The 12318-nt window shown below is 47.0% G+C and overlaps 2 protein-coding genes across 4 annotated transcripts in view; both read left to right on the plus strand.

Moving 5' to 3' along the window:
• LOC129711242 (elongation factor 2) overlaps positions 1-12318 on the plus strand; it is a 523480-nt gene that overhangs the window by 433290 nt on the left and 77872 nt on the right. The window lies entirely within an intron of this gene.
• The window catches only part of LOC129711245 (E3 SUMO-protein ligase PIAS4-like), a 64369-nt gene continuing 58116 nt past the window's right edge, over positions 6066-12318 (plus strand). The window contains exon 1 of one of the 2 annotated variants that reach the window (XM_055658766.1): positions 6066-6151. Coding sequence is in view for 1 of the 2 variants with exons in the window: in XM_055658767.1 (XP_055514742.1) it covers positions 6141-6151 (11 nt within the window). In the remaining variant the exon portion in view is untranslated. The remainder of the gene's footprint in view (positions 6152-12318) is intronic. The other variant, XM_055658767.1, reaches the window with a different exon arrangement.

A 12318-nucleotide genomic window follows, 5' to 3' on the forward strand; every position in this document is an offset into this window, starting at 1 on the left:
GACAACCAGGGAAAGATCTAGTGACGGCCTGGAGAGACTGCTAACCGGAGGGAATAGACCCCACCGGGGCTAGCATGGGCTAGCTCCTCATACCAATAGGATCCATCGCTAATCAGCGTTTTGGATCCACCCTTATATTGCTACGGAAGGAATCGACTATGAATAAGAGAACTTGCACAGCAATTGACAGAGCAGCAGCCCTGGCAGGACATAAGCTACGAAGCTGCATCTGTGGCTGGGAAAAGATAACATCAGAGAAGGGACTCAAGATCCACCAGGGCAGGGAAAAGTGCCTGGGAGAGCTTGGTGTGGGGCCTGGCATTGACCATTGCCTTCTAAGAGGTAGGCCAAATCAGGCCAGGGTGAAGCCCAGTGGCAGGTTAACCACCACAGTCCACAGGGTTTCAGCACCCCAGGCGAAGCTCTACCAAGTACTGTCCCTGTCAACGGTAGAGAGGAAGATGGAAGGAAAAAAGGAGAATGAAGCAGTCACTGGCTGTGGCTGAAGAGAAAAGATGCTGTCTGGGCTGCCACGTGACCATCTAGAGGCTAACCATAAGACACACACCCAGGGCTGATCACCCTGCGGTGGGCCTGCCACGACTGAGGGAGTCCTGTGATAAAAGGCCGAAACACCCAGTGATGTTGAGGTACACAACTGAAGATGTGTCTGATTGGTAGCAAAATCACCTAGTGGTCACCCCCAAGAATACCGGGTGTCAGTTTTGGTGAAGAACCTTAGGGATTGTAACATTCAGTCCTACTAATTAATATGTGTCATAATCATCCTCTCGAAGCATTCCATCTTATGTGAAATTCTCTCCCCAAGAGAACTGTGGAGGCTCAGTTACTCAGCATTTTTAAAATAGTAATAAAGAGCTCTTTAGATATTAAGGGAATCAATGGATATGGGGTTAGTGCAGTAAAGTGCTGCTGAGCGAAAAGGTCAGTCATGAATTTATTGAATGGCGAGACAGCCACGAAAGACTGAATGATCTCTTCCTATTTCTATTTCCACTTCTTGTCATATTCGGAGATGAGAGAACATTAGCAGTCTGCCGATTGCTGTGGTGCACAACAAATTATGAGACGAGGCATTGATCAAAGTCTACACTGCTTGGAATAATTTGGAGGCTGAGAAGTTCTGGGTTGCAGTGGCCTTTGCAAAGAGTAGAACTCTCCAAGTTTATGTTTATGGCTGTAACTCTCTCCAGAGAAGGTGACAGTTCTCACAACCCCTTCTTTCCCTCTTTCTTGGAGTCACCAGGCCATAATTGCTTACCCGGGTCTCTGGCGCCGTGAGGCAGCAGCTCCCCCAGCTGTGCTACGATACCATCTAGAATATTTATCTTTCAATCAACATCAAAACCAATTATATGCTCATTGTTATATTTCTGTTTGTCAAACATGCTCCATACAAGTTGGTTGTTGTGTTTTTTATATCACATTGTTATGTTCTTATATCACATTTTTGCAGCATCCCAGGTTTACAAAAGACACCCTATAACTGGGAAATATTCTAATGAAGCCAGGGAGACTGGCAAGATTGTTGTGACTTTGGAAGAAGAAACCAATAAAGTTATAAATATAATCACTAAGCAAAGAGGTAGATAATTGGTAAATTACCTCAAGAGAATAGAATTGGATGGATTGCAACTGTGCCCATTGAAATGTTGGGGAAGTGTAGCACATAGGCACAGAAGCGTATCAGGAAAATAAATCAAACTAGAGGACATACAGACAGCTGATGTTGTTCCTATTATTAAAATAGGTACTAGAACAACCCAGAGAACTACATATGTTAATTCAACAACACTGGTGGGGTCAAGGAAAGAACGTTCACATCGCCGCCCTGTTTCCATCAGTCTTTACACCACTACACACAAGAACCGCAAGACGCCATTGTATGCGAATGCTGAGAAGTGTGTTCAGCTCTGGCTGAACAATTTCTAATCTTGTAGAACTCAAGAAGTAGACTCAATAAGAAGAACAACACTGGTGGAAAGGTTAAGGGAATCTTTACTTTAAAATATAATAGAAAAACATTTGGGGAAAATAAACAATGAACCAAATTGTAGAAGAATCAAAGCTAAGACGAGGGTAAGGAGGATGTAGATATATCTTTAGTTTAGTTTATTGTCACGTGTACTGAGGTATAGTTAAAAGCATTTGTTGCGTGCTAACCAGTCAGCGATAGGCCAAAACACATATTGTTCATGTGTACTGAGGTACAGTTTTCCTAAAAGCATTTGTTGCGTGCTAACCAATACAATACAATACAAATTTATTATCATTTGCGATGAGAACAAAACATGATTGTTTCCACAGCCATAGAAACAGAGACACTGTACAGATACATAATTATAACAGGAATCAAGTGAGCCATTGATAGAAGTTTCTCTAAAATGATGCCTTTAGAATTTATTTGAAAGTCCATTGAACCCCCACGGGCGATGGTGACACGGTTGCCGGGTGAGGTCCCGAACCCCGTGACACCGGGATCATGGGGAGCTGGAGTTTTGATCTCTGTCACAGTCCACCAACCTACTGAAAGTCGAGTCGCACTGGAGTCTTGGTGGTCAGAACAGCCTTCCCGTTTCACTTGGTTTCCACTTCTGGGATACAAATTGTCCAATTATTTATTTCTAAATTTACTTGCCAATAATCTGCAGACAAAAAACTAAATTGGATTTCCCCCCCCTGCAGATTTAAAAATCATTAAAAACTGACCTTAGTCAAAAAATCAGTATATGTCCGCTGAGCAAACTCCAATAGTGAGTTCCTAACTTGGTTTACATACAAATTGTCCAATTATTTTTTTCTAAATTTGCTTGCCAATAATCCAAGCAACTTAAGCAGATCTTCTGATCAATGATGGCAACAATGGGATTTATCTAGATTGGGATTTATCTAGTTTCCTTCTTCCAGGTCACCTGGTTTTGGCTGGATGCAGTACATATATACTGTAATGTACAATGTTTCTGGATTGAGCAGTACATGGCTGATGGACAAGGTTTTAACAGTTTGAACGGATTTAATAATCCCACTTTACTGATGTGCCTTCAGTATGACATCTCATCAAACCATCACTGGTTCTGTGCATTTGCCAGTCTCATTGAGCTCAAATCCCTGGAAAAGAGCTAAAACCAACAATCTCCTGTCTTTCAAATACTCCATTCTCTTCTCCCTCGCATATCCTCCATTATAAATATAGGAAATAAGAATAGGACCACACCTGAAGTATTGTGTGCAGTTTTGGTCCCCTAATTTGAGGAAAGACATTATTGTTATAGAGGGAGTTTACAAGGTTAATTGTACAAGGTACAAGTATGGCGGGACTGTCATATACTGAGAGAATGGAACGGCTGGGTTCATATACTCTGGAATTTAGAAGGATGAGAGGGATTCTTATTGAAACATATAAGATTATTAAGGGTTTGGACACGCTAGAGGCAGGAAATATGTTCCCGATGTTGGGGGAGTCCAGAACCAGGGGCCACTGTTTAAGAATAACGGGTAAGCCATTTAAAACGGAGATGAGGAAATACTTTTTCACACAGACAGTTGTGAGTCTGTGGCATTCTCTGCCTCAGAGAGCGTAGGCTGTGGGCTGAGGAGCTTTTTCGTACAAGTTTGTGACCCAACTCACGGAATTACCTGAATATTTAACATGTTGTGTAAAAATATTATATAAATCATACCTGAAACTCATCAAGACCAAAACCTGCACATTTTTTTTAAATATGGGAAAAACTTCCAATTTTCCGAGTAGTAATTGTCCAATCAATGCCCGTTTGACATTGAGGTCGGATGCAAATTGACCAATCCCGCACTTTGTTTTATGGTCACTAGACAGCTAGGACCCTGGGATCATGTCTGCCTTCTCATTACATCAAAACAATAACAGGGTTTCGAAGGAATAAAGGTAATGCTAACCTTGTTGATAATTTTGTTTTTCAATTGATTTATCTTTATAAAGTTATTATGTGAACTGTTAAATAAAAATGATAAATAACAAATGTAGACCTCGGGTTACGATTAGGGTTAGGGTCAGTCGGTTATTCAGTCAGTAGGTCGAGCTTGTCGGTAGGCCAATGGATGCTGTGGAGGATCGGTCTGGTCATCGGGCCACCGGTGGGTGGTGAGAGTGGCTGGTCCGCCGGTGGGTGGTGAGTGGTAGGCCGGGCTGAGCCGCCAGTGGATGCTGCAAGTGGTCGGATGGACGGTGGGTGCTGCGAGTGGTCAGTCGGGTTGTCGGTAGACCGGAGTTGCAGCGAGTGAGCGGGCGGACTTACGGAGCCGGCGCTATGGGGGTGCTGAAGGCGGCCCTGGCAGCGTGCAGGGCAGTTCTGCTCCCCACCATCATCACCACGATGTTCCAGAAGGGCATGCTGGCCGAGGTGGACGCGCTGCGGGGCCACACGTACGGAACCCGCAGCCGGTCCCAAAACGGCTCCAGTTCCAGCCGTGGGCAGCTCTGGAAGGGGGATGAGTTAGGCATTTTGCTGTCAGTGGAAGGTGCCTTAGCCTTCCCCCAGCCTGACACTGCCCCAGTCCCACTATGGCTGTGACCCCCCACTCTGCACACTGGCAGTCAGTGGGGTTCAGTAAATGGGGGAACCCAGAGGAACTGCCCTCACCCATTAATTAGGCTGGTTCAGGAGCCGGACCTCTGCGGCAGTCTCATTCAAAACACACACTCACAATTATATTCATTATATTATTTTTATATAATATAATTATACGTCATTATATATGATTACAGTCATATTCACAAATCATATATATATATATATATATATATATATATATGTTCTGGTATAATAATATATTATAGGAAATATAACACGGAAATAGGCTCCCCATGGTGTAATATGGGCATTGGACACTAGATGGCGCTTATATTTTCGATCTCATTTTCTAACTAGTTTAATTAATTAATGTGAAACTTTTGGCACTGACGAGTTATGACTTCCTTCTCAATTATATTTTATCTAAATCTGTGCAAAATCTCATGTAGTTTTGAGACATGGGTCACGAAAGTTGATTTCTAGACACATTTTTGATGCTCGGCCCACAGCCTAGCAGTGGAGGCCGGTTCTCTGGGTACTTTCAAGAGAGAGCAACATAGGGCTCTTAAAGATAGCGGAGTCAGGGGATATGGGCAGAAGGCAGGAACGGGGTACTGATTGGGGATGATCAGCCATGATCACATTGAATGGCGGTGCTGGCTCGAAGGGCTGAATGGTCTACTCCTGCACCTATTGTCTATTGTCTATCAGTCCCTATAACCTGCTCTGCCATTGAATAGGATCATGGTTGATCTCCTACCTTAAAACATTTTCCTGCCCTGTACTCAAACCTCCTTTAACATCCTGAATTTGATTTTAGTAATTGAATGAATTCAAAATACAGTCTCCACCAAACTGCAAGGTAGAGAATTCCAAAGATTCATGACACTCTGAGGGAAATTTCTCATTTCGATCTAGCATGTCTTGAACCTGTTCTGGTATTAGATTATTTAACAGGGAAAGATCATCCGTACATCTACCTGCCAAGGCCTCTAAGAATTTTGTGTGCTTCAATGAAGCCACCCTTAATTTTACTATTAAGGCTTGGACTACTAAATTCCTCTTCATATAACAAGCTTGTCATCCAAAGAACTATGATGGTGAACTAATACTGAACCCATTTTATAAACTTCCTTGGGAAAGGAGACCAAAATTGTCATTATTACCTGTCCATCTCCAAAATGTATGCACAAGTGATTCAGGGTCCCATCTATTTAATGCTCTTATCTTCTATTCGCTCTCCCGAGTGTCATGTTGATTTAGTCTTTCATCAGGCATACCCTTTGCCAGTCACCTGGCAGTTGGAGCACTTTCTGTCCAATTTGAGGATCTTTAACCGCACGGTGCTTCCCAGTTAGCGCCATCCCTCCCCCTCATGAAGCCACTGGGGAGAAGGCGCATCATGTTAGTCGGTCATGTTCAGCCCCTATGTCAACATTAGCGTGGCACGCTGTAGTTGCAGGCCTCCGGCCGCCCGGGGACGCTCCCCTCCCCTCCCCGTTACTGGGCGGCGCTGCGACCACGGATAGACTCCCCGGGCATAGCGGCTGGCTGGCCGGCAACCTACACATGAAAAAACCGTAAGAGAACGATTTAACATTTAAATCCGCTCCCTGCTCTCGCTCATCCGCAATGTTCCCCAAAATTAAAGCTCCCCATCCCGCGCTCAGAAAGTTCGGGCGACTAGGTCACTGTGGGGCCTGCCAGCGTCCTGGCGCCGCTCCTGACAGGAGGTGCGAGGTTCTCGGATCTCCGACTGCTTTTGCTGCTCCGACGTCAGTGTAAATTCTGCTGATGGTTCCAGAGGGCCAGCAAGGGCTTATAATATCGCAGTCACGGTAGAGTTGCTGCCTTACAGCAAAATGCAGCACTGGAGACCCGGGTTCGATCCCGACTACGGGTGCTGCCTGTACGGAGTTTGTACCTTCTACCCGAAATCTTCGGTTCCCTCCCACATTCCAAAGACGTACAGGTTTGTAGGTTAATTGGCTTGTAAACATTGTCTGATATAAAAGGCCTCCGGAAAATAACTCCGCCCGCCAACCCGTTCCACTGCTACCGTAATAAAAAATGTCTGTCTTTTCGCCATCCTCACATTTTTTTACAGTTGTTATTGAAATTATCATCCTCCAGTCACATCGTGTGCATATTTCATTATGATATTGGAGTTTTGGTGTAACTTCCATCGCCTGATACTCAGATGACTGCCCATGAGCAATTTTACAGAACGGATGTGAAACTAAGTGGATAGATTTCTCCAGGTCCCATCTGGACAATGTCGGCGGGAATACGGGTCGGTACCTTACTGAGAAAAAGGTCAAATCAAACTTGTTCTCGGGTACCTATTGACTAATGTATTGAATCTTGTGTGAGCTCTTGTGCACCGAGCTTGAAGAGAAGTGGGCAGTTAAATGGTCTTTAAGAAGGAACTGCAGATGCTGGAAAATCGAAGGTTAGACAAATGTGCTGGAGAAACTCAGCGGGTGCAGCAGCATCTATGGGGCGAAGGAAATAGGCAAGCCTTCTTTAGACTGATGAGGGGTGGTCGTCTGAAGAAGGGTTTCAGCCTGAAACGTTGCCTATTGCCTTCGCTCCATAGATGCTGCTGCACCCGCTGAGTTTCTCCAGCACTTTTGTCTACCTTAAATGGTCTTGTCTGGCTACCATGGTTAGTGGACAGTTGTGCTGACACCTTCAAAAAAAGTGACGCGAAAGACTAAGCACCTGTAAAATAATTGACCTCAGTAAAGTATTATTTTGAAGACAAATTTGTGAGTTAATTGGTTTGAATATTTGTACTATAAATGTATCAGGCAATAATTTATCAAAAAGTAAAATAAACCTTGCAGATGCTGGACATTAAATTAAAACTAAATGAAAATAGTGGAGGTATTCGTCAGATCTGTGTGGAGTCAAACACAAAATTAATGTTTAAGGTTCACAAAAAAGCTGGAGAAACTCAGCGGGTGCAGCAGCATCTATGGAGTGATGGAAATAGGCAACGTTTCGGCCGAAACCCTTCTTCAGATGTTTAAGGTTGATGACATTTATCTGTTCACATCAAGGCCTGTTGCGAGACCAGGCAGGTAGAGCGAAATTATTTTTATTAACGAAACAACACACAAACTACACATGTACTTGGCCAGCAATAAACGATCTAAGTTCCTGTCGTTGTGAGGAGCACTAGCTACTGAACATACTGAAAAGCCCGCGAAAGAACCCCCAGCCACATGACAGTCCCGACCAATGATGAGGGTTCTGAATACCCAGCTTCACCACTAGATGAAGAAAACGAGCGGGAGTCCGAATACGGGGGCCAGACCGCGTGGACACAGGGAGAACAGGCACAACAGGCAAAGGCGGCGGGAGGGCCGGCGGTCGACCTCTACGACTGGGCTGGGCCACCAACGGTCGACATCGAGGTGGGCTGGCTTAAGGCGGGCCACCGAACCAACCTCCTGTCGGCCCCCGACATCCAGAACGAAAATCACGGCGCCAGGTTGCAACACCCGGAAAGGACCCTTGTAAGGGCGCTGCAGCTGAGACCGGTGTGAGTCCCTGCAAAGAAAAACAAATTGGTAGTCTTTGAGGGCAGGTGGGACATAGGAAGGGGCAACCTCATGGCGAGAGGTCGGGGCTGGAGCCAGATTGCCCACTTGCTCACGGAGGTGCGCCAGCACAGACAAAGAGGGTTCCTGCTGCTCCCGTCCCGCTGGGATAAAATCGCCGGGTACTTTAAGCGGGGAGCCATAAATCAACTCTTGGCCAAATCTTCCTTCTGGGCCGTGCGGAGTCCCAGCAAACCCCACGGCAATTCGTCCAACCAATCAGACCCCGTGAGCCGTGCCTTCAAGGAGGACTTCAGGTGCCAGTGGAAACGCTCTACCATGCCAGGATGACGCACCATAGTGTGGTGCAGCTGAGCGCCGAGCAGCTGGGCCATGGCCGACCACTAGGCACTGAGGAGATGTCGGCGGGAACGCCGAAACGAGCATCCCAGTGGGCAGTGAGAGCTCGTGCATGTCGCGGCAGAGGTGTCAGGAAGTGGAATGGCCTCAGGCCACCGCGTGAAATGGTCCACAATGGTGAGCAGGTGGATGACACCTCGGGACGGCGGTAGGGAACCCACAAGGTCGACGTGGATGTGGTCGAATCGGTGCTGAGGGTCGACAAAATCCTGCAGAGGCGCGCGCACGTGGTGCTGGACCTTCGAAGTCTGGCAGGGGATGCAGGCCCTGGCCCAGGCACCGACCTGCTTGCGGAGGCCATGCCAGACGAACTTGGCCACCACCAACGCAGTAGTTGCATGGATAGAAGGGTGGGCTAAGCCGTGGACTGAATCGAAAATGCGACGTCGCCAAACAGTAGGGACGATAGGTCAGGGTTGCCTCATGGAGACATCACAGAGGACAGTAACACCCGAGGGCCCTAGTGCGACATCCTCCAGTATCAAACCCGAAACGGCGGTGCGATAGGGAAGCATCTCATCTCCGTCCTGTTGCGCAGCGGCCAGGACAGAATAGTCAATCCCCAGAGCTAAAGTCAGAACAGCATTAATGGCAGGGCGAGATAAGGCGTCAGCGACCTGGTTATGCTTACCCCCCACGTGCTGGATACAGGTGGTGAACTCCAATAGGAAAGCCAAATGCCGTTGTTGGCGTGCTGACCGGGGATCAGACACTTTCGCAAAGGCGAAAGTGAGGGGCTTGTAGTCGGTGAAGGCCGTGAAGGGTCTGCCCTCCAGGAAATACCGGAAATGCCGGACAGCCAAGTTGAAGGCCAGGAGCTCGCGGTCAAACGCCCTGTAATTCAGCTTGGGGGGGGTGCAGGTGCCGGCTGAAAAAGGCCAGTGGCTTCCAGCGACCGTCAATGAACTGTTCAAGGACCCCCCCAACGGTGGTGTCAGAAGCGTCTACGGTGAGGGCAGTAGGGACAGTAGCCCGCGTATGAACGAGCATAGTGGCATTGGCCAGTGCCTCCTTGGCCCCGTCAAACGCGGCCGTGGTTTCCGCATCCGAAACCAGGTCCCGCTGTTTGCTTGCCAGACACTGGAACAAAGGTCACATAACCTGGGCCGCCGCTGGGACAAAACGATGATAAACATTAATCATGCCCATGAACTCTTGAAACCCTTTCACTGTGGCTGGCCGGGGAAACTGCCGAATAGCCTCCACCCGGTTGCGCCCTGTTGGGTAAAATGATGGCTGAGAAATGAAATGGAGTCAAGGCCGAACTGGCATTTGGCGGGATTAATAGCAAGGCCATGGTCCCTGAGGTGCTCCTGGCGGGAGCGACTGGCGACCAGAATGTTATCGAGATAGATGAACAAAAATACGAATCCCCGGGCGACCATGTCCATAAGCCGCTGAAAGGCTTGGACGGCATTTTGGAGGCCAAATGGCATCAGCAACCATTCGTACAGTCCAAAAGGAGTAATAATGGCGGTCTTAGGCACATCATCGGGGTGGACAGGGATCTGGTGGTATCCTCGCACCAGATCAATTTTAGAAAAATATTTAGCCCCGTCCAAATGGGCTGTGAAATCCTGTATGTGCGGGACAATAGACAATAGACAATATGTGCAGGAGTAGGCCATTTGGCCCTTCGAACTAGCACTGCCATACAATGTGATCATGGCTGATCATCCCCAATCAGTACCCCGTTCCTGCCTTCTCCCAGGGACGGGGTAGCAGTCAGCAGTTGTGGCGTTGTTGAGGCGGCGGTAGTCCCCGCACGGTCTCTGCCCGCCGGACGACTTGGGGACCATTTGGAGTGGGGAGGCCCATGGGCTGTCGGAGCGCCGCACAATACTCATCTCCATGCACTGGAATTCCTCCTTGGCAAGCCGCAGCTTGTCAGGCGGGAGCCTGGCGCCCGTGCATGGAGCTAAGGGCCGGTGGTGGGGATGTGGTGCATGACACCGTGTCTGGGGTTGGCCAATTTAAACCGGGGGGTCAGGATTTCAGGGAATTCGGCCAGAATTTGAGCGTACGCATCGTCCGCGTCTGACAAGGCTGGTGACCATAAGTCGTCTGTACTGATGAGCGAAAATTATTTCGCTGATGGACGGTCACCAGCCTTGTCTGCTTTTCGAGCAGGCATTCCTCGAGCAGATGCCCGACGATATCCACCTGCTCCTCGCCGGTAGCGACTTCGCCGACTCCCTGCAACTCGCCGAGCGAGCGGTACAGACGGCTTGCAGTCACCAAGGCCGTCCATGTGGCGGGATCGCGGCAGCTGAGCCCGAAAGTACGCAGCAGCAGTGCCTTGAGGCCCTCATACTTATTGTCAGCAGGTGGATGTTGAAGGTAAGGAAGCAATCGGGCGGCGATTTCTTGGTTCAGCGCACCGGCCACATAGAAATATTTAGTCGAATCCGCGACAATTTGCCGAATTTGAAATTGGGCCTCGGTGTGTTGAAACGCACATGAGGTTGCACTGCCCAGAAAACGGGTAGTTTTAGCCAAACGGCATTTTGCTGGGCCGGGTTGGTGTCGAGTTTCTCGGCGGTGTTCATAATAATGAATCTGAGAAACTTTCGGATCGATGGAGTCACCAATGTAGCGACACCAGGCAGGTAGAGCAAAATGTTCTTTAGTAACGAAACAACACCTGAACTACATGTGTACTTGGTCAGGAATAAACGATCTAAGATCCTGTCGTCATGAGGAGCACTAGCTACTGAACATACTGTAAAGCCCGCGAACAAACCCCCGGTCACGTGACAGTCCCGACCAATGACGAGGGTTCTGAATACCCAGCTTCACCACTAGGTGCCGCTACAACCCATTCCTTCTCTCCAGAGATGCTGCCTGTCCTGCTGAGTTACTCCAGCTTTATGTGTCTATTTCCAGGAATGATGTCTGACCTATTTGATTGACTTTTTAATATTTGGTTTTTATATTAAATTTCAGATTGTTTGATGTTTATACATTTGTGCAACTCAGTTTGATTTGGTGAAAAGGTTTAATTATTTACTTTTTTTTATGAAAACATGATTGTGGTGGGACATAATCGTATTCCATTAGTTATACTTTGCAGCAGGGCCAATCTGGTGCCAAGAACTGCAGTTCTTCGAATTCCAATCAATCAATAACATTTCGCACAAAGCATCTGAATTCTGAAATACATCGCATTTCACATATACGGGATTCCCTAAAGCATTTCACACTAAATTAATTATTTCTGCACAGAAGTCAGTCTTTGTTGATGTCAGTCAGCTCCTCCGCTTCAGAATTTTGGCTAACCTGAGATAGCACCTGTGACAATGTAGTATACATTAATATCAGTCGTGATCAAAGAATAACACTAAACCCATGTTGGAAGTTCATGGGTTGAAGGTCTATCCTAGGACTTGAACACAAAATCTCAGCTGACAGCTGAATGAAATAGCTGAACAGAAAAAAACTGCTTAGCACTGTTGGATGTACATGGTAATAGTTCTCCTTGTGTTTCAGCCAACTACAGTGAAACGATTAACTACTAGTTAATTTTATTGCTGATTTGTGGTATCATTCATATCTTTCCCTGTAAATGAGGCCATTTAAATATGAATTAACTCTATATTGACAACAAGGTGTCTGCCAATTATTTGAAAGTATGCTTAACAGCCTATTGTGTAAACACAAATGTTAAGAGCAGAGAATGGATTCATGTATGGCAGTAATTATCCTATAATTTCCACGCTGGTCGGCAGTTGCTGTTAACATTTCCATGAAATAATTGCGCAGTTATTATTTTGAAAGAC

This window comes from Leucoraja erinacea, chromosome 29 (genome assembly GCF_028641065.1).
Source record: "Leucoraja erinacea ecotype New England chromosome 29, Leri_hhj_1, whole genome shotgun sequence".
In the NCBI taxonomy this organism is placed as follows: Eukaryota; Metazoa; Chordata; class Chondrichthyes; order Rajiformes; family Rajidae; genus Leucoraja; species Leucoraja erinaceus.